This window comes from Condylura cristata, unplaced genomic scaffold (genome assembly GCF_000260355.1).
Source record: "Condylura cristata isolate star-nosed mole 26May11 unplaced genomic scaffold, ConCri1.0 scaffold00004, whole genome shotgun sequence".
Taxonomy (NCBI): domain Eukaryota; kingdom Metazoa; phylum Chordata; class Mammalia; order Eulipotyphla; family Talpidae; genus Condylura; species Condylura cristata.
In genome coordinates this window covers 49334542-49358312 of record NW_004567105.1, presented here as the reverse complement: position 1 = coordinate 49358312, position 23771 = coordinate 49334542, and the positions used below count along the sequence as shown (strand labels likewise).

Sequence of the window (23771 nt, the reverse complement as noted above, 5' to 3'; positions counted from 1 at the left end):
GTTATTGTAAATTATTTCTGACCACAATAGCTAACATTGCTACAGACACTGTAAGGAAAATTGGACCTCCGAAACCAGCATTTGGTGTTTGAGCTACAGTTACACTACAGTTACAAGGTTAATATTTGATCACTGACTTAGTAACAACACAATATTAAGACTTATTAGTTATGCAGTTAGTCACTGTACATACGTACTGTGATTACTCTCCTACAGAGATGCTTAAATTAATCTGCTGGATTTCCATTTTGCTTTTGTGGGACCCTGTAGATAACCACCCACACCAAGCAAATAAAGAAAAGAAGTTGTGACAGGTTTTAGGAGAATTCAAGGGACACAGCAATCACCTACCCACTTAGATTTTTCTTAATCCTCAGTTTACAAGGCATCCTATTGGCAGTTTGCTAACTCTCATTTTAGTCTCAATTCACTGACTTTTTCCTTACAGACACAATTAATTACAACTCCGTGTGATGCTTGCAGACACCTGGGTTGTAAGACTGACCTTTCATGGCTAAGACAGAAGGAAAGTCAAAATTGGAGGAGTGCAAACTAAAGAAACCAAGGCATTATGCAGTTCACTAGAGACACGACTACTCAGGCAAGTCATGCAGCACAGGCTAGAAGGGTTTACCTAGTTCACTGTCCAGCTCCTCGGTGTGGACCCCTTCTTCTCCAAAGGAATAGCAGGAATTGAGATAGAAAAGAGAGAAAATTCAGACACCAGCACCAAGAAAGAAACTCCCCTTAGAAAAATAGCAGCAAACACATCACTTTAATTTGTTCTTACCTGCATTGTGGCTTATTTCATTGGCTTGGCTAGTAAACTGGAGACCTCAGTGTAAATCACTAAATGGTAAAAGCTGATATTGGCAACATAATTATAGGGCTCATTTCCTTGCATGTCAAAATAGGGTTTGATTGGTTGTAAAAGATGACAAATACCTTTGTGGTTTCAATGTTCTTAAGTGGAAAGTCACTTATTACAGACCTTACTTCGAACAAACAAAGCTGTTAGACCTTTCAATAGTACTCCTTTTAATCCTTCAATAATTCTCTAATCACCAAGGCAATTACACTCACAATTAAAGCATTATTTAACCTATAAGTAATACTGCTGCCTGAAAATGGAAAGAGGCCAAAATGACAATACAAATTGTAAAGTGAGCTACAGCTTCAATGTCTTTCATATGTCAAGGAGCCAGGCTGCCTCCTTCCAAGTATTGGGAGGCAGAGTTTACTCGGCCTACGATTTCTAAGTCACACAGCTCACATATTTAAATGAAAACGTTCTCAATAACTTCAGTGAGCAAAACAAGTCAAGGTCCTTTCCACTGTTGACCTCTTCTTGTTGTCAGTAAAACATTTCATTGTAGCTAAGAAGAAAATACAGGACAGCATACAACAACATCATCAATTCAGACATAAGATCTCTCCAGCTAGAGAGCGGTGGCTGTCCCTTCCACTATAAGTTCCAAAGACACGGAGACTGAGCCTGTTTTCACAACTGTAAATGCTCCATACTTGCATCCAGTGTAATTTTTGGTCACAGAGTATATATTAGATATTTTTAAAATGAATGAATAAATGAACATTGATTGATTACTGACATTCATAACAAACATGGCCCTTGAATATACTTGCAGTCCTTAAGTGTTGCCACCAGCATATTTCTTAAAAAGGGGTATGATTTTCTCAAAATCTTTCATGAAATTGCTCACCTAGATATTATTTAATATTTTTTTTACTTTCATTCATTTTTTTCAATAATCATTTAGTGATACCTATCATTTACTAATCAATCCCTATTCTAGACATTAGAAATGTCAAAATGAGCATAACAAAACACATCTGCATTCTTTGTGGTGGATGTGATCAAAGTTCACATAAATAAAAATAAAATTAAAGCTGAGGTAAGTTTTCTAGAGGAAGGTGATAACAGAATGGGGACAAACTCATGGGAAAAGAGTGAATTGTAATTAGAAGGACACAAACTTTAATGGAAAGACTTAAGAGTGAAAAAATGGGTAGAATCTGAGAACAGGACTTTTTATTTGTTGTTTATGGGTATACCTAAAGTTCTTGACATACAGAAGGCATTAAAATATTTATGAAAAATATGGATATACTGAGAGGACTGTATATTTAGCTGTCATGGAGGAAGAAATTAGTGATCATGAGAACTAATGGGCATGACAGCAGAGTGAGCAGAGGCATGAGGACGCCATACCACACAAGGCTTTGAGAGGAGAGCTGTGGACTGGGCATTTATGAGCAGAACAGAGAACCAAATATTAGAGCTCTAGGGGACATGGTCCATGATAACTCACACAATCACATTTACATTTTGAAAGATTACTCTGAGTACAGTGTGAGGTGAGGGGATAAGAGTCTCGATGGAAGATAAACATAGCTTAGAATAGGGTGGTAGAGTATGAAGAAAACAGTGAATGGAAGGGAAATGAATTCAAGTGGTAGATGAATTAGAAATGGGTATGAAGAAAATAGGTCAAGGGCTACTCTTACATATGAATGATCTTACTATCAACTGAGATAGAGAATGTGGAGAGGCTCTTGGCATAGGGAAGACAGAGGATCAGATTTTCAGAGGATAGCTCACTGGTAAGGTTTTAATCACAACGAGTTTGAGGACTCCTGGAGACATCCTGTAGGCTATCATCAACCAGGCAGATTAAAACATTGGTCTGGAGCTCAGAGGCAAACTTGAAGGCTGCTAACAGAACTACAGACATACAATGACAAAAGGAGTTACCCACTCTGGGAGAAACTAATTTCTCATTTTTTAGAGATAATGAGAGAAAATAAAATTTTCTGGAATTTTCTGAAATTTTCAATCAGTGTAACGCTCTACTGTTACATTCCAAATGTATGTAACTTACAGAGAGAGGAATGAAATACGGGAATAATACAGTGCCCATAAAAACTATTCTTGTGTCATGATATAAACAACACAAGGTACTTTGCTCCGGATTCTGGAAGAGAAAATGTGGCTATGGAATTGATACTTGTTAGAATGCCATGATCTAGATATTTATTTTGCTTGCATATGCAGCCACAGAGACCATATGTATAATTTCTACTAGTAGTAAAATATATGAATTCTAATGTGGAAGGGATAATTACCAAACTGCATATGAACAAGTACTTATTCTAAGGAAGTTACATTAACATCAGTGAGAAGAATTCTAAAAAATTACAAGATTTGGTGACAAAATCATTCAGTAATTCCATTCAATTCTATTCAACATATGTTCCATTAACAGCTATTCTCCATAAAAGTTATAGAGTTTTCTGTCATCTACAAAATAATATTGACAACAATTTTCATATATTCCCACTATAATAGATACTGACACTGAAGACACTAAGGTAATAAAAGTGTCTAAAAATGTTTTAAAAATCATCAGGCTTCACATAAAGATTAGTATTTTTAAGATTAAAATTTGTTCTGTGAAGTTTTATGGTTGAAAGTATATTTTGATCTTTGAAAACTGGTCACCTATACATTATATATTAAGCAGATTATTTGAATAAGGACAGTCCATTATCTCATAAGCATACAAAAGAACAGCTGGCCATACCTGTTCCATACCTCGTATAGGAATGGAACTAAAATATAAAGCATTCAGCCATGCTGCCCAAGTAGGAGGCCTCTACATTTTCACATGAAGTCATTCAGGTAAGTATTAAATATGCAATCCTATGTCAATTTCATGTAATATGAAATTCAGGTAAAACTGTGGAGGCTCATATTTTCAAACTAACCTCAACTTTATATATACAACAATTCTGCTCTGTAGGACAAATTAATAACATTTCACTATCTTACAGTAAAAATGAACTCAGTAATTACCCTACTAACTCAAATGCCAGAAATGAATAATGAGTAGCAAAACAAGCCATTTTCCTTTTAATTCGTCCATGTCAAAAAGTAATTTTGGTGAACTTGGGGCAGACTTCAGGGTAGAAAAAGGAACACATTTGCTCTGAGAGAGCTTCCCCCCGCCCCCATTTTGGGAAAGTGATTAGAAAACCAAAGCCCTGAAATAAATTTTAAAATATTAAATCTTATAGCCAGTTAATTCTTTTCCAATATTAATAGGGAAACTGGAGCTGTGGCTAGCTCCTTAGTTCCTCTCTTGGAAGAATATACTTTCCAGATATTTAGACTGTAGTCTGTCTTACAGAGAGATCCCTAAAGAAGTCAAGATCTGTTTTCTCTATGCCAAGAATGGTGAAATGATAAAATTATGAAACATGTAAAGTTCAAGAAGAGCTCTTGATTTTTTCCTCTAACTCTGTCAAAATATACAGCTGGGGTCTGATATTTCATAGCAGAGCATCTTAGGTTTGCATATTTCCATAGACTTTCTAGAGTTTGCTCTGTTTGAAGACTGAGGTGATATCTTCATTTGAATAGTTTCTGACTAGACTAACTGCAATTTATAATGGGGATATCAGTATACATCTGCCTTTATGTATAAGCAAATAGTATTTTCCAGTTTTCCTGATTTCCCTCCTGCTTTTGGAAACCACAGTGCATTTACTAGACTACTAGATCACCTTTAAACAATTCACTGTTAAAATCTGGCTGATATGCTCTAACTTTTTAAACTTTTGCATGTTAACAATGCTCTCCCCACCACTTCACTTAGACCAAGACCTTCTGGGCCCCTTACCATCATCTTCACATTCTTCCAGAGGCTTCTGCTGCTTGTTCAGGCACCGAGGGTCTAACCAAGATGTAGTTTTTGTGTTATGGCTGAAATCCAGGCAAAAAATATTGTTTGAAAACAAAGAAGACAGTAAGTCCAATAACAAAAGAATTAAACAATATTGAATATGTGCTGTTTAACTGAAGCAAAGATCCTTCTCAACAGCAAAACCAGGAAGAGAGACAGCCCACATTTGTAATTATAAAATGGTTTGGGCAGAATATTAGGTAAGCTTTTTTGTCACCTCAGATATAATCATTCTATTACAGAAAGCTTAAAATACTAATTTTATTTTTGAAAAATGAGTTCCAAATAGACCTCCTGTCTATACTGTCTAACCTGGTCTACACTTATTTTACTTATTTCCATTTGCCAAAAAGCAAACTCCAATTTTTATTTGTCTGTGATTTAAATGTTAGATGCTAGAATTCACAAAAAGGCTGCTATTTGGAAACTCATTACATTACATAAGAATCCTCATGACAGTGTGAAACTAGCCCCAATTCAGAGAAGTGGCTCAAAGCTGCTAACACATGTCATTAATCATTGAGTCCTAAATTACGCTTCAGACATAGTGAAGGCAACCTGAAATTACCTATCATAAATAAATCCTGGACCAAGCAAAAGCTTGGAGAAGCTAACCATATATGCAGACTTCCTGCTGCAGGATATAGTTCAGCTCTATATGAAGCATTCCACAGACAGTGCTGTAAGCCTTAATGGTCTGAAAGTCTATAGGAACATTCCCAAGAAGGCTGACCTTTAATCATGTCAGAAATATCATGCAAATAACTGAAAGAACTGACCCAAAGAAGATTAATACATTGCAACAGAGTTCTGCTGGAACACCTGGTCCACTCTACACAAGCTAAATACAGGTGACAAAGAACCCTTATCCCAGTAGTTTCCAGTTGCAAACCAGCAATTAAAAACAAGTGTTTTGAATGTCATGAAGTGACCTAGGCTTTTCTGAACTTATGAAATATAGATCATAAATATGTTGAAAAATTACTATAGTTCTTGGGTTTCCTTGGTAGCAAAGGGGTTAAAGTCTCAGCATTATCAAGCTATTGCCAGCTACTGTGCATGAGTTTGATCCTCAGGCAGAGAGGTGACCTATATGGCGCAGCAAATCTCTCTTGCCTTATCTGCTGCTCCCCTCAGCAGTGTATTTCACTTGACTTGCCTGTTCTGCTCCTACTTTTTTTTTTTTTAAGGTTTATTTATTCATGCACACAAGAGCTGGGTGCAAACCAGAAATGTGAGTGGGGGTGGGTGGGTGGGAGTGGTTGGGATTTATTAGAGACAGTAGAGAAGAACAGGTCAATCTACTGAAATACACTGCTGAGGGGAGAATCACGAGAAACAGGACAGGTCCATTGGGGGATGTGAGTCACCTCCCTGGCCCGGGTCCAACTGCAGTAGCTGAGGATTGTTTCATAGTGCTGCATCTTAACCCTTTATGCCAACAGGGAAGTCCCTCTCGTCCCCAACTGTGTCTTTGGTGAATCCTCTCAGCGCCTGCACTTCTGGTCTAGACCCCAGGTCTTCTATGTATAAATAAAAATAAATTTTTAAAAAATTACTATGGTTCTTTGTAGGTTCAAATCTTTTTTATTTTCTCATCAACTTTTTTTTTTTTTAACACAGTTTATTACAAAGCCTTTTAAATATTGAACAGTCTTACCAGGCTTTGAGAAGTCAAAAAGGGAAAAGATTTTTAGTTGATCAAAAATAGAAAGTTACTTCTACATGAGACATGCCAACCAAATACCTGCTAGGTTCGAATCTTAATAATTACTGAAAAACAAAATGTATAAATATATACACACATTATCTCAATGGTGTTTAAAGGAAAAAGAAATGGAAGATGATACTGTTCAACAATCACGGCCAGTTTACTTGCTCACTGAAAACTAGCAGAAACTGTTGTTTTCACAAGTATTTTACATTTTATTTAATCCTTACAATAATCCTAGGAGAGAAGGAGCCTCAGTATTAAGTTGATTACTCCCAATTTATAGGTGAGAAAATTGAGCAGCATGAGTACAGACATTTGCCCAAGGACATTCTGTTGCTAGCAGAACTGTGGCTCAAACCCAAGGAGTCAGAGCACCAGTCCTCATGTTCTTCACCATTGTACACAATAAGATCACACAAGTGCTCTTGGCTGGGGGTGGGCGAGGGGGGGAGACCATGTAGAATTTTTTTAAATTTTTGAGATAATAGTTATAAAAATTACAGTTATAGGGCCCTCCCTGGTGGCACGGTGGGTTAAAGCACAGCACTAAGAAGCTAAAGCCACTTCAGCATGAGTTCAATCCCTGCCCTGGAGGTGACCCACATGGCGAGGCAGAACTCTCCTGACCTGCCCGCTGCTCCCCTCAGCAGTGTACTTCATCAGCCAGCCTGTTCTGCTCCCCACTCTGTCTCTGGTGAATCCTCTCACTGCACCTGCACCTCTAGCCTATACCCCAGCTCTGTTTGCATAAATAAATCTTAAAAAAAAAAATTACAGTTATAAGAAAGAACACAGAGAGACCCTCCAGCCTTGTTGCCACCAACCCTGTTCTTATAGGACTACACTGTAATATTGTAGTCAGGACATTGATATTGACACATAATAGAAAACATTTCCATTCTCATAAGGATCCCTCCCAACCCTTACCTGGCCAAACCGTTTTTAATCTTTGGCAGACAGTAATCACTGCACCATTTCTATAATTTTGTCATATCAACAACATTACATATGTCAATTCATATTGTATGCAGTATTTGGGGACTAGAATTTTGCATTCAGTGTAGTCCTCACTGAAACTGTTTTTTCAAAACAATCTCCATTGTTTTTTTTACTGCTGAATAGTATTGCAGCTATGGATGCATTCAGAGCTTACTGAGGAACACCTAGGTCATTTCTAGATTGATTATTTGGAATAAACCTACTATAAACATTTGTAAATATATATATATATATATATATATATGCTTTTATTTGAAGCTAAGTTTTAACTTCTCTGGCCAAATGTTTCTTTGCTGCTTTGTATGGTAGTTACATGTTTAGTTTTCTTAGAAACTGCCAGCATGCCCACAAGCAAAGTATAAGTTATCCAGTTTCTGTATCTTTGCCATCATTTAGTGTTGTCACTATCTTTTATTTCAGTCACTCTAATAGGTTTGTAATGATATCACATTGTGTGGTTTTAATTAAATTCCCCTAATAGTTAATGATGTTGAACATATTTTCATGTACTTATTTGCCATCTTTAGATACTCTTCAGTGAAATATCTATTCATGATTTTTTTTTTTCATTTTATAATTGAATGCTTCTGTGTGTATTTCTAACTTATGTTTTGAGACTTCTTGATACATACACAAATATCAGATACTGGCTCATTTTCAGATACGGGATATACAAATATTTTCTTATAGCTTGTCTTTTCAAAGATCTTTCATCAGGATCTTTGCAAAGCAGAAGTTTTTATTTTTGGTGATGTTAAACATATAAATTATCCCCTTTACAGATGATGTTTTGATATCAATCTAAGAACTCCTTACCTAGTCCCAGATCTCAAATATTTTCTGTATTTTCCTAAATGCTTTATTGTCTTGTAAAGTACACTTAAGCCTGTGATGACTCATTTTGAATTAATTTTTTCTGGATAAGTATGAGGTTTAGGTTAGATTTAAGACATATGCCTCTGGCTAACTACCTGCTGCACCATGGCTTTACTGAAAAAGCCATGCCCTGAATTTATTTTACCTTATTGTTGGAAATCAGTTGGGCACATTTGTGAGTTTGTTTCTGATTTATGTGTCTAGTCCTTCATCTACACCACATAGCCTTTTAACTGTGGCAATATATCAAGGCTTGCTATCATGTAGACTGATTATTCTTCCTTGGAAAGGAAGAATAAGTTGCTCTTTTTTAAAATGTTTTAGTTGTACTGATTCCTTTGCCTTTCTATGTATTATTTTTCAGGATAAAATTTGTCTATTCTGACAAAAAGCTGTGCTGAGATTTTGACAGGATTTGCATTAAACCTGAATGTCCATTTGGGAGAGCTGATATCTCTACTATGCCAATTCTGAGGCTTTCAACCCATGGATGAGGTGTGTCTCTCCATTTATTTCAATTTTCTTTGATTTCTTTCATAATGTTATACTTTGCAGCATACAAAATCCTTTACATGTTTTGTTAGACTTATCCCAAAATGGGGTTTTTGGAAGTAAAAGTGAGTTATATTTTATTTTGAATGCTGTGTTCATGCTAGCATATATACAATACTTTCAGAGTTTTATATTTGTAAAACTATAGCAACATAATCACAGACAAAAAGACACATTTATTTGTAGTTTAACTGGTAATTTTGTTGGTCTTTTAAGTGGTAAATTAAACTGTGGTGAATCTTAATACAGAATCAGAATGATAAAGTAGAACACTTTAAAAATTGACTATTTTCCACTAAGAAATCATATTACTTTAGTTTTTGGTTTTTTTTTTTTTAAAGATTTATTTATTTATTCATACAGAACTGGGGTACAGGCCAGAGATACGAAGGGTGAGAGGATTCACCAGAGACAGAGTGGGGAGCAGAACAGGCTGACTGACGAAGAACACTGCTGAGGGGAGCAGCGGGCGGGTCAGGAGAGGTCTGCCACGCCATGTGGTCTCCTCCGGGCCAGGCGGAAATCGAACTTATGCGGAAGTGGCATAAGCTTCATAGTGCTGTGCTTTAACCCGCTGCGCCACCAGGGAGGGCCTTACTTTAGATTTTTAAAAATGATTTCAATTATATGTTTTTTCCCCTTTAGAGCAAAGGTTAGTTATTAATCGTTTAAGTACATAAAAGTTTTGTAATTTGGAATGACTTTCTAGTCTTTTTTCTCAACTTTGCTCCATGTTAAAAAAAAAAAAAACACACACACACAGAAACTTTAAATAGGTCATATATTAAAATGCAAAACTTGTAAGTGAAATAAAACAAAAAATGAATTGTTTATGACTTTAGATTAGGGAAAGAGTACTTAGCTATTAAGTAAAAGCACAATCCATAAAAAAGTAATAAACTAGAACATCAAAATTAAGTACTTCTGGCTCTTTTGAAAACACAGAACAATGAAAAGAAAAATCTGACTTGTAGAAAATGTGTGCAAATCACAAATATGATAAAGAAATTTTATGTAGGATACATGAAGAGATCTTAAAATGCAACAAAACAAAAGTATAACCCAATTAAAAAAATATAAGCTAATGATTTACCTATTTTTAATGACTAAACATATTCTTTATATATTTATTATACCATCATTTCTTTAAACACTATAATTTAGATGTCTAATCCATTAGGTCAATTACTAACCTTGTGTTTCCTGGAGCTCTTTAGGCTCAATGATTCAATGTTATGTTAATTACTTTTGATACAAGGCTAGTTGAACTGTGCATGAGAATATTTTCAGAGTGGGGTCAATGCTTTTACTTTTAAATTACATCTATAGCTGCTAGGTAGAGAGAAGGAAGGGGGGAGAAAGGAAGAGATTCAGGTAACATTAATAACATACTTACTCTATAAAATAGACTTCTCCATTTTCGGTATAGGCCATCTCCCAGTTTTCAGGTAGAGGACCTAAATTATCCTCTGCAGAAAGAGGTAGGTACTGAGGGAACTTCTGAGAAGGGTCCGTGATGGGAGCAGCACTGGCGCTACTATTCACAGGCAGTAGTGTTGTTTCTTGGAGGGTGTGCTCTTCTTGGTCACCAGAATCGGCTGTTTAATTAGGGAGGTTGGGGGTGGGAGAGATAGAGAGTGAGAATCATCAATCAGACTCCATTTGCAGAGTTCTGCAAGCATGTATATTCTTAAACGCCCTTATGCTTTCTTCATTGCTAGCCACTGACTTTATTCTGTTTTACTTAGAAGAAAGTTCTTTTAAATGAAAGCATCCAAATGATGTAGTAAATCTACTTTACCTGAAAAGAAAGAAGAGAAAAGAAAAGGCCCCCAAAGTGCACTGCTCACATGTTTGGATATGTCAGAGAATAAACAAACTTAGGACACAAACCCTAAAGCCTCTTCAACTAAGAAGACCCTGAAATGGCCTGGGCATCATTCTCACTGCATGGGTATCATTTGGTTTCATAATTCAGAAGGTTCTTGGGGGCAAGAAAAAAGTCAATGCTGAAAACACAGAGAAATTACTGTCCATTTTGATAGATTCTGCAAAGATCAAAGACTGAAAAAATCAAATTGGAAAGTTTACAAAAATTTAGAATACAGAGACAGCTATACCATGAGTCAGATTCAAGCCTCTTTTGGAAAAAGTGAGGAGAATGTTCCTGTGAAAACTGAGACAGTTATCCTCAGAACAGCATCATGTGGGTGGTCTGATTTGACTTGGGTCTTAAAAGAAGGCTCGAAGATGTGAGTCTCCTTGTCTTCTTATTAACTAAAAAAATCAAGAGGTGATGCCATCAAAGCATCCACAAACAGCAAGGCTGACATTCTGGTTGAATTTTTATAAGGCGGATGATATTAAATGTCACTCTCCACGGGGCTTTACAACATTATAATCAGGGACTGTCGTTAATTCTCTCTCCAACAGTAATTCTCCTGTAGACATTTCTGATTTACTGAAGGCAGAGTGAGGAATAATAAAAGACTGTTTTCAAATCTTTCTCTGGTGAGTAACTGCCAGTGACACAGTTGAGAAGGAAAGTAACCTAAATGTTGGCTGGAGAACATGTCTAGTCTTTTAAACAGATATTTCCACTAAAATTTCACGACTCATGATGAGGTTGCCAGAGGTCTTTTCCTCTTCTGCTTCTACTCCATGTCTGGTACCACTACTCAGATGCTCCTTGGGGAAACATTCCCCATCCTGATCCACGTGAACTAGATTCAAACCCCATCTGAACTCACACAGTGGGCACAAGTGCCCACCCAGAGTATCCTATCATTCTCATTGTTTTGACAGCAATAGGCACAGAATCCAAGGTGTACCAACAGATGTCAGGAGGTTTTGTTCTAACTACCAAGCAGGAGGTAACATCTTGATGTTAAAATTATTCAGTTGACAGGTACCCATGCTGTTGGAGCTGACACCCATATTAATACAGCTGGGCAAGATCTGCTTAAGAGAGTTTAAGAGAATGAAGCTCATACAGAGAAAAACAGAGATGAAGAGAAATTCACCTAATAGCCCTGAATTATTAATTCCACGTTACCTCTGGCCTCTACAGTTGTTTGATTCCCCCAACTGCCCTTTCCTGCTTATACCCTGTGAACAGTGCAGATGAGAGACTGTACCCTGAACTGGCACTGCCCTCTGACACACTGGTGGGCATCAGGGCACCACCCCTTTTTGAAATTCCAGGTTCTAGTGATTATAGAATATGGTAGGTTTGAACCCAGCTGAAACAGACACTTTTGGATAACTGATCTTCCACTGTGCTGGCCAGAGACAGATGAGGTGGCTCTGGACAGAGCCCTGAAGAGGGGCATCCAGTTTGATGGGAGCAGGGAACTCAGTGCCAGAAACTTAGCACCCTGGAGAAACACAGACTCAGGTTCGTCAGACTACTAATGTTTCAAGAGAAGCTGGAGACTGGTATTTTTATGTAAGAACTCCCAATTTCCCAATCATAAGTACTTTTAAAAATAATGCAGTGCAATGCTGACAAGCAAAAATAAATAGTGACTACAACAGTGCTGTACCAGGCTACCTAAGCCTCAATACTGCCCTTCACTAAGTTGACTGAAATAGCTCTGTGTGCCTTAGTTTCTTCACATATAGTTGACACCTTCGAAGAAGATAACAGTAAGTACCTCAGAGGGTCATGGGAAGACCACATGAGCTAATTTGTGAAAAGCAGTCAGTGAAGGGTTTGGCACAAAGCACTCACCATTCTCTAATCAAAATTGTTGTGAATGTTGTCTTTGAGTTAGTTCTGGCTCTCAGGCTACCAGTTTGTTAAATACACAAGAAAAAAATCGAATTTGACATTAGATCACAGACCGAATCATAGTTTTGCCTGCTTCTAGCTGTGTGACTTTGGGAGAGGCAGCAGCTAGATGAGTCTCTGTTTCCGCCTCTGTAACTGGGAAAAATGTAGATACTATGAAATAATGTAGCTGCCAGATTTGATTCCCACAAGTGCTGGCACCAATACTGGGTACTCTGCTTGCCTGGGGGAGCTATGGTCTGAGACCTGATACTGGAAATACAAATGTCCATCAGTGATCATTTAAGAGTCAGAGACGTGCCATGGCAATACTATCAATAGAGGCATGCCATTTTAATTTTTAAAAAGGAACACTTAAGAAAAGCTGGTTTTAAGAGGAAAAAGATAATGGCAACAAGTGGCAAACTAGAGGCAAACTCAGGTTAGCAATGAATGCATGCAACTTGTTTTTAATTATATACGACGTTCTCAGTTGTTTGAAGGTGTCAACTACATGAAGGAATATTAGCTTGCAAAGAAAATATCTAACTTATCTTAATTTCTTGGAAGGAAAAAAAAATATTGCTCCAGAAACGAGACCTTGTTTATTTTTTAAAAAGATATATTTATTTATGCACACAGAGCTGGGGTACAGTCCAGAGATAAATGGGCAGTGAGAGGCTTCACCAGAGACAGAGCGGAGAACAGAACAGGCAGATCGACTGAAACATACTGCTGAGAGAAGCAGCAGGCAGGACAGAAGAGGCCTGCCGCAACTGTATGGGTTACCTCGAACTGTGCTGCAGTGGCCATGGATAGCTGCACAGTGCTGTACTTTAACCCCTTGTGCGACCAGGGAGGGCCCTTAAATTATTGAAAAATATATCCAGGAATTTATTATTTCAGTTTTTTTTATTTTTATTATTTTTTTTAAAGATTTATTTATTGTGCATACAGAACTGGGGTACAGGCCAGAGGCTCAGGGGCGGTGAGAGGCTTCACCAGAGACAGAGCGGGGAACAGAACAGGCAGATGGAGGAAGTACACTGCTGAGGGGAGCAGCGGGTGGGTCAGGAGAGGTCTGCCATGCCATGTGGTCACCTCCGGGGCAGGCGGGAATCGAACTCATGCGGAAGTGGCTTTAGATTCTCAGTGCTGTGCTTTAACCTGCTGCGCCACCAGGGAGGGCCCACAGTTGTTTTTTTTTTTTAAATCACTTCTTGAATACGACTGACATGTAAAATCTAGATTTTTAATTTTTTTTCAGCTTTGGGCTATAAACTGGTAAAATTGTAAGCTATTTAGCATACATAATGACAATTTGATCTATATATACATGTGTCGATATATATGATATATATATCATATAAATAAAAAATTCAAAATCCTCATCATGCTATGTATATATGTTCTGATTTAAGAAAAATTTTCATTGACTTTACCAAACAATCAGGATTACTACTGAATCCCAAGAGCCACATGTAAAATGGGTTGTTGGAAAACAGACTGGATAGAAACAAGAAACCTCATTTTCCCATGTCTGGTATGTACCATCCCTCCATGTTTTCTTCTGCAAAGCAAGGATGGTAACACCTGTGTTGCTTATCATTCAGGAATCCCAGAAGTTTACAGAATACATGTAAACCATAGATGAATTCATTCACAGTAAATCAGCAGCATCCAGGTATTCACATGCATACACAGACACACTTCTGAAAGTAACCTTGATGCGAGGATAACTAAACAAGTAAGTCAGAAGGACCAAGAAAAATACCAGGTGATTTCACTTATGTGGGACAAAGGAACAGACAAAACAAACCCTAGAACCCAGTAGAATTGAGTCTACTTGAGGAGAAAAAGCAGCAAGTGGCCCAATGGACTGGGGTGGAGGACTGTAGATGTTTTAGTGCATTGTTAAAATATACGTGTTGGAGCTTACTTTATAACATACTTGCCTTTAGATTCATATACCTTCCTTGTTGTGCATAACCACTTGAAACTTTTTGAGGCTAATTATGCCTAAGAAGTTTGATTTCAAATGTAGGTCACACAGTGGATGAGCACTCAGGTTCTGAAGGCTTTCTGGATTGAAATGATAGTTATAACACCAGTGTTTTTGTTGATATTGGAGAAACTATTTGCTCTCCTTGGTCTATCCAAAAAGAGCTTAGCAATGTGCCTGCCACAGAATTAGTACCAGAGAAACATTAGCTCTCTTAGTAATAGCATCATCACTTTACTTAAAATAAAATCATAATTCCAAAGCAAAGTTTTATCATCATATGCTAATGAAAAAGACATGGGAACTTAATGTTCAACAATAGGAGGCTATTAGGGAGGGGGAAAAAAACCCTCTAGAAATGTAATTAAGTAACATTTTGATGTATCTTGGAGGTAATTAGTGGTAGAAGCAGCTACTTTTAAAAAAATGTACTTTACTGAGGTACAACACTGTATATAATTTATGTATAGATATAAATTATATATAATTTGTATAGATATAAATCACACACACACACACACACAAACATATATATATATAAAATTCACACTGTTTCAAATTTATCTTACTGCCTCAAAACACCTACAGTCCTCTACCCCAGTCTACTGGGCCACTTTTCTTCTCAGGTAGACTCAATTCTACATGGTTCTAGGGTTTGTTTTGCCTGTTCCTTTGTCCCACATAAGTGAAATCACCTTATGATTTGTCTTGGTCCTTCTGACTTACTTGCTTAGTATTATCCCTGCCAGTTCCATCTATGTTGTTGCAAGGGCAAGATTTCATGTTTGTTTGTTTATAAGTGAGTAGTATTCCTGTGTGTGTGTGTGTGTGTGTGTGTGTGTGTGTGACATCTTAATCCAGCCATTTGTGCTTGGACACTTGGGTTGCTTCTATAACTTGGCTACTATAAATAGTGTAGCAATGAACATGGGAATGAACCAGCTACTTTTTTAGTTGTGGTGGAAGTTGTTTAATGAACAAAATATTTTCACAAATGTTTTTTACTCATTTGTATAAATAACTGTGTGCTTTGGCAAAGACTAACACGAAGCACACAGAGTGTACTCTCTCTTAAAGAAAGAGATAAAGAATATCTTAAATAAATGCCCCCTCCCCAAATGGTTCTTTCAGAACCATAATTTAGGGATGATGTGTGGAAGACTTCTCAGTGCTTTGTGTCCAACAGTCCATTTGAATGTACTCGGGGTGACCACTCATCGCGAAGCTCCTGCAGCCATCACTGCCAGCAGAAAGGATGCTTCTGGGTATTAGGTTCTCTACTCTTTGCCTACAGAAATGCCACTGTTGCTACGGCATGCTATTTAAACATTCTGTGTCTAACTCAAAATAAATCAGTTAAGATCACAATGATAACATATTATTAGAAATACCCTGGTAAATAAAAATTTTGACAGTGCATAGTTTTTCTACATTTGGATATGATGCTCATGCCTTTATCTTAGCTGATCCCCCCAGGATCCAAGCCCTCACTATGCTACTGTCACTCTATGCTTGAAATAGCTGGTAGATTGCTAGTTAGAGTGGTCCAGAGTGCAAAATGCTTTGATACAGTGAGTTTGATATACATATCATAGGCTGGGTAATGTCAACTATTGGAAAGAATCTATGAATTAATGTATGAAGGTCGTCAGCTGTCATGGTTGTGGTTTGGTGAGGGGAGAAATGTTGAAGATAGTCTTTATATATTGAGGATGTCCCATAGCATGCTGATCTCTGGGCTAAATTTCCCTGTGTGCATGCTACAGGCTTTCTTGCTGTCAAGACAGGAACTTGAATCAAACATTCAGGTGGCATTTGGCTTTCATTACGTGCAGAATCTAATGATCAGACTGACATGAGCAATGATGATGTGCACGCAACAATTTTCCTTTGATGAAAAGCTTTCAAGTGGGGAGTGTATGGGATCAGATTTTCTGAAGCATGGCTTCTGCAGACATACATATATAGTCATCAGAGACAGGAAAACTATCGAGACCTATAGTCAATTACCCTACAAGAAATTTCTACCAAAATAGCTCCATAACTGAATGGAGGAGAAATAAAGGCCGACATGCTTCTTGAGGACTAGCCAGCAAACTTAGCAGAACTAGTTTGTTGCATGTTACCTCTGAACTCGTCGACCACTGTGGCTTTACCTGTGTTGTGGGTATACCCCAAATTGGTCTTTGTTGAAAGATCAGAACATTAATGTGTCAATTCCTTTTTAAAAAGACATACTGACTTTTTCACAACTTGCCTTCAAATTGGTAAGGACTACTGTTAAGTGGGTAACATGTTTCAAAGTAGATGAAATCAACTGATGTCAATAAAAGCCTATATAAAGGATGACAAATTTCTCCTTGCTACTTGGAATCAATGGCCATTCTAGTTGAGAAAATAGAAATTTTCATAGCACCAAATTCTTTGAGCTGGAAGAGGATGTTAGAGATGATTTAATCAGAACCAGTATATTTTACAGATCAGGGAAGTTAGATGTTATGTTCTAATAAACAACCACCAAGGTCTAAGCTTGTATAAAACACCTGGTTTTCTCTTTTATCCAATGTTTCTGGCAGAATCATTGGGCTGCTAGTAGGACAATAAAGCTATGAAAAAAACTGTAATTGTCAGATCAGAACTTTAGACTTCTGAATTTTATAAATGAGTGAACTTTAGAGAGACCCATAGAATCAAGAGAAAGCATTTAACTAATACAAAGTTTTCCCTAAACATTCCATTATTATGAAACAAGGTATATAATACATAGCTTATTAATTGCCCAGGCTCAACCAAATCTGGTGTCAGAAAAAGCTACTATGAGAAAGGAAGACTCCCAACCTTGGAAGTGAGTAACTGTTCCACACCATAATTCTAAAATACTAAAGAAATACTTAAGCACAAGAAAAGTAAACGAAACAAGATGGTTCCCAAAGCCATAACATTACAGACCAGACTTCCTTAGTTTTTTGCAGTTGCTACACTTTGGAACAGTGTCAAAATGAAGAAATACATGAACAGAATACAAATATTCATATATATTATTTCCAAGAGAAGAAACAGTGCTGATTATTACTAATTCATTTTTGCAGATATTTTCCTCTCTCCCCCATAAGATAATTTGGGTGAAGTTCAAATATTCTTAAGAAGAAACATGAAGGAAAAAAAAAAAAAAGACAGAGTTAGTTTGAATTCAGGTAACCCATCTGAATTGCTCAAGAATAGAAATGCCTTAGCTCTCTGTAAAAGCCTCCCTCACCCCACTTTGCCCACAAGCATTGAGAGGGACTGTCAAATACATTTTACCTGTAAAGCTACTGTTCATTTCAGGAACATCATCCTCCTCCTCATTCTCAGTGTGGACTATGCCAGCATTTTGCATATCATTGTAGGACTTGGTTCGCTTTGGGGTCGACTGCTTGGAGCCAGACTGAAGGCTTTGCAAGGCATCCGTAGTAATCACTTTCCCACTGACAGGCTGGCTAGGAGGTTTGGGTGTCCCATAATAGTTTCCTAGGTGATGGAGAGACACATTTGCATGTTTTAGAAAGAATACTTTGTTTTGTTCAAGACTTCACATCCAAATCTTTCAGCACATAATTTTTATTTATTTATTTATTTTTCATAAAACTAGAAAACCAGAACAAACTGTATTTCATTTCCGGAATGGGTTAGAAAAGATGTTGATCCTACCCAGCTAGACATGGTGATTTCTAAAGTGAAGAGGCAAGTTACATTGTTTGGGGTCAAAGAACCTACTAGAGCTAAAAACAAAAGCGGCTGTGCTGAATAGCAAACTTCATCCTCATTATGTTTGAATTTCAATTGGTCATCTTTTTACATACATGCACCAGCACCATGCTGAATCCCATTTAGAGCAAGCCTCACAAAAATACAAAATTCATTACAGCTTGCATGCTCAAAGGCCTACAAAGTCGAGGTCACCTTCCCTTAATAAGGGGACTCTTCAAGAGCGAATGGGGCAATATTTCAAGAAAGAGGACAGTAAGCACCACTTGGCACCTCTTTAAGTGAATTGCAGGATTGACTCTCAGGGTCATGTAGGATGGGAAAAGCCTTTGCCAAGATTCAACAGAACCTCATTCTAAGGCACTCTCTGTCGGCCCATCTTCACTTCCAGCCATGTTCCCAACATTTGACGAAGGTCTGCCTCAGGTATGCCAACTGCTGTTGAGAGGTGTGTGGATGGATTTTTTTTTCTACTTTAATTGCTTATTTTCATTGGCAAGTATACATACATATTTGTATTTTAAATAACTTTTTACTTTCAAGTTTCTATGCACACTTATACACAATTGTTTTTAAGGTTTTATTTATTTATGCATGGAAGAACTGGGGTAAGGCCACGAGTGCTGGGGGGTGGATGAGAGGACTCAGTAGAGACAGAGTAGGGAGCAGAACAGGCAGGCAGATCAACTAAAATACACCGCAGAGGGGAGCACTGGGCAAAAAACGAGAGATCTGCTATCCCATGTGAGTTAGTTCCCTGGCTGGGTATTAACTTAGACCTTTGCGGTGGTGCACTGAGACTTAGCCTATGGGTCGCTAAGGAGGCCCCAGCATGTTTTTTTTTTTTTCTAAATAATATAATTTTTCCATCTCAGTTGTAATCCTCATGGGCTTCCCATCACCAGATCACCCATGTGCCATTACCATAGTCCAGTGCACTTCCCTCCCCCCACCGTTTCTGATCCTATTCCCTACTCCACCCCCATAAAATGTCTCTGATATATGGCTGTTCATTATTATTATTATTTTCTCGACTGGTCCGTTATACTCCTGCTATGAGTGAAACCAGCCGGTATTTTCCCTTTTCTTTCCCAGCATGTATATATATATATATTTTTAAGATTTATTTATTTGTACATACAGAACTGGGGTACAGGCAGAGGCTCAGGGGTGGTGAGAAGCTTCACCAGAGACAGAGTGGGGAGCAGAACAGGCAGATCAACGAAGTACACTGCTGAGGGGAGCAGCGGGCGGGCCAGGAGAGGTCTGCCACGCCATGTGGTCTCCTCCGGGGCAGGCGGGAATTGAACTCATGCGGAAGTGGCTTTTTAGCTTCTCGGTGCAGCGCTTTAACCCGCTGCGCCACCAGGGAGGACCCAGCATGTATATTTTTAATGGGCACTAGAAAAATGTAACTAGTAAAGTGTGGCAGTAATAGAAAGTACAGGCAATATTTAAAAGATAATAAGGAAAAACAATACTAAAACAGATATTTTTAACAAAGCTTAAAAAGACAGCTATATTTAAGAAATTAACTAACTTAATAATAACAGCAATGGTAGTGATAAGAATTTGTTTTCCGAAAACTTTCACTCAGATGCTATTTTAAAGAAAATTTCAAATAAATAATAAACATTATGTTCAAATATGAACAAAATCATGAAGGTGATTCATGAATGACCATTTTGAAAACACAGCTTATAATCAACAATATTCAGTGGCTACATGGTTAAAAAAAAAAAAATATATATATATATATATATACACTTATATATATATATATTTAACATATATCAATATTAAAATTGACCTATTCTCCATATCATGACTTTGAATACCTTCAAAAATCCAAAGTAATGTTTGTAATTTTATGCAAAGTAAAGCATATCTATAAATGACAGAAAATCCTATGCATATTTTCTTCCCAGGGATTTCATCCCATTTTCCACCATCAGGATCTAATTACATAAAACATTTTCTTACACAAGCACAAAAGGAAAAGGATACAGTAATGTGTTATTCAGTCTGACACATATAGGGATGAAGAGTTTGCTTCCATTAACCTTTAATATTATAGTTAAACTAGTTCTTATAATCAACACCCTTTAAAAAATTTTTGATTGCCAAAATCATAATACCTATGCATGTATCTCATATGTAGTGGATATGTATATCTACTTTCTCTTGAGAGTAGTATAATAATTTGTGTCAGCAGGGAAGCTTTGAACCCACAAATTAAAAAGCACAGCAGACGAAAAGGCACTATGTTTGAAGTAGAAAGATTCCAGACAGACCCTGATAAGCACAGTCTAGTGACTTGTACTCAATCATTACAGTTCTTTCTCAGAACGTGACATCAGTTTCTTCAAAAAACTTCTTTCATGTTCCAACTTAAGGTACAGGGATGGAGTAGAACCAGCTTGAAGAAGGGCGTCCATGTGAGTTTCTCAGGGCAAACACATGCGTAGGGAAGAATTAGCACACATAAGCTAGACTCATTCTGTACTTCTCAGATGTGACATCAAAGAATGTCCCATGCCTTCCTTGAAGTTGAAACTAGCCCAACAGAGTTGACTTTTCCTTAACTAACGACCATCAGTGCAGTTTAGGAAATTAAAAGAGCTAGCTATTTCAAAAACAATTTTTACAATGAACAAAAAACAGAAGTAAAGTTCTACTGGGTTTAGTTTTAGTTTTTTGTTTGTTTTGTTTTTTAAGACTTATTCATTTATGCACTAAAGAACTGGGGTACAGGCCAGAGGTGCTCCCAGAGTGGAGAGGAGAGTGGCTGAAATACACTGCTGAGGGAAACAGCAGGCGAGACAGGAGAGGTATGCTGTGCCATATGGGTCTGTTCCCTGGCTGGAGATTGAACCCATGGTGCAGTGGCTGTGGTGAGCTGCATAGCGCTGCACTTTAACCCTTTGTGCCACCAGGGAGGGGCCTAGTTTTAGTTTTAATTCTTTTCAATCACCACTGTCAAATGAAGACATCACATACATTTTTTAATTAGATGTTACTAAGGTCAATGGCTAAAAATAAAATCTTCTGCTGAAAGAGGTGACTAAGTTTTTATTCATAATTTTTATAATGTCATTTTTGCATTGTCATTAAACTGAAGTAACTTTCATGAAATGAATTTATGACTGAAAGAAATATCTGAAAAATAGTAAGTTCTAATTAACTATAACCATTATGTGTGAATTTCCCTCAGTTTTCAAATTGAGGAATTTTCACAGATTAATAAATGATCAGCAGGCTTCTCAACATAATTACAAATTCTCCCAAACAGATCCACTTATGTAGAGTTGTTTCCTATTTCTAGAAATTAGTTTAAGATTGATTGGAGACAGATAAAATACACAGCATTAAGTTGAACTCTATGAAATTGCTGTTGCAGAAGACACATTGTCAGTTATCAGAGAAGACATTTGGGTTAATCAAATATTTAGGCATTAGCAGTTCTTAGCACACTATAGAGGTGAAGAGCTCAGAAGAGACAGCCGGGATTCTAATGCCAGCTTTACCCTGGCAAGTCATTTGATCATTTTAAAAAACTACTTGTCCTCTTTTGTAAAATTGAGATTCTAAGAATACCAAGTTTCTAGGGAGAATATCTGCTATGAAGATAAAATGAGATAGCTCATTTAAAGCCTTTCACTGGTGTTCAAGACACCACTGGTGGGGCAGTTTGATAAATGCTACCCACTGTTGATGGTGTATGATTCTAATCCCTAAATGAAGCTCATTACACCTTGCTGGGAGGATTAATGAGAAAATATGTCTGGAGTGCTTGCCATGTGGAAACTAGGTGCCAATAACCAAAAAATCTTGGGCAAGTTCTTTTCCACTCTTTCTGATACATTCTCTGAAATGACAAATGTAGTATCAGTTTTAGCAACCACCTAAGATTATTGAAGATTAAATAGTGTAACTTTCTTGAAGGTCCTGTAAACACAAGCCTTTAAATGAGATGTTATCTCCATCTTTTCAGCATTTATTTTCCCATATGACCTACAGCCTTTACAGAAAGGTTTCTCATTTTAGTGGCTTTTTATATTTGCTCCAAATAATTTTTTATATAGTTTGAAAAATTATTTGAATAAGCAATATTTAAAATTGAAATCAACATTTAGAAATTGAGTGTTGAAACTCGATTTTTCTGATTAGGATCTGGACATATGAGGAAGTAACTCTAGGTTAGTTATAAAGTTTCCATCCGGGTCTACCATACAGGCCAAGGGTGTGACCAAAACCAATGCACATGTAACAGGTTCATGAGGATTAAGGATTTCTGCAAGAGAGCTTTGCTCCCAGTCTTGGTTCTTCTAGGGAAGTGCCTCAGCTCCATTGTCGAAGAATACTCTGAAGCTATCACAATGCAAAGACAGAAGCAGACAAAAGCACATGGTTGCAAGCATGGACAGGGGTGTAAGAAAACCTCAACCCCCAGGAAACCCTCCTTCAGAATGGTTTTTCAGGATTGAGTGGTCTTTATCACGCAACAATGAGCTCCACACTCCCACTGTGCCAACAAGGGTCTCCACTGTCTCCATCCACCTTACTCTCTTTCTCTCTGCCATCCAGGTGCCCAGACACTGAAATTCATGGCCCTTCCATACAGGAAACTTTCCACCTTATTCATCTTTTCTGCTCTGGTCATGAGGTCAGGTTCAGCCAGAGCAGAAACACAAAACGTTCAGAGTATGCATGCAAGACTCCCTGGGAAGAAAATGTAGATCACTTGAAGGTATTAAGTAAAAATCATTTGAAAGATCCTAAGTATTAAAAAACTACTGTGGGCTATCACTTGGCAGGCTTCATGGTTACTAGGAAACTTGGGCTTGACTGTCCTGCAATCTCCATATTTGCCAACACACACTTCCTGAGGTGGCCGGGCTTTCTCCCAACTGGGAATGTGTGTTTCTTTGCTTCTATTTTCAGAGCTGGCCCTTCAGTTACTCAAAGGGCTGGTGGGGAGTGTGGGGAGGGCAGAGGTAGCCTTAAGGAAGTCACTGCTGGCTGTAATTAACACACAATCTCTGGCCATGACCAACCCAAGGATAATATTTTCTGACACACATTGAAAAATTAATGGGGACTGCAAATCAATTTTAGAGCTTGATAAACTATGTAAGGAGGGCCATAACCCTCCTTTAAGTTTTAAGTCAGAATGAATCAAGTCTATTATCTTCTCATTTAGTACAAATTTACTAATCATTCATGTATTTCCTTACAGGGAGCTTTTCAATGCTAGACACTATGCTTAAAGTAAAATAGAAATAAAATATTAAAATGAGACTAAAACATGGTCTTCAGATTTGCCCTATGGTATATATTCTTTGA

General features: G+C 37.5%; 1 protein-coding gene across 11 annotated transcripts in view; it reads right to left on the bottom strand.

Moving 5' to 3' along the window:
- Nucleotides 1-23771, bottom strand: part of MAGI1 (membrane associated guanylate kinase, WW and PDZ domain containing 1) — a 600870-nt gene that overhangs the window by 87513 nt on the left and 489586 nt on the right. For 6 of the 11 annotated variants that reach the window (XM_004675998.2, XM_004675996.2, XM_004675999.2 and 3 more), the window contains exons 4-7: nt 17982-18188; nt 10301-10502; nt 4701-4783; nt 635-670 (exon numbers count right to left, since the gene is read on the bottom strand). In XM_004675998.2, the coding sequence (XP_004676055.1) occupies nt 635-670; nt 4701-4783; nt 10301-10502; nt 17982-18188 (528 nt within the window). Of the gene's footprint in view, nt 1-634; nt 674-4700; nt 4784-10300; nt 10503-17981; nt 18189-23771 lie in introns of all 11 variants that reach the window. The other 5 variants (XM_012735303.1, XM_012735304.1, XM_012735305.1 and 2 more) reach the window with 1 other exon arrangement.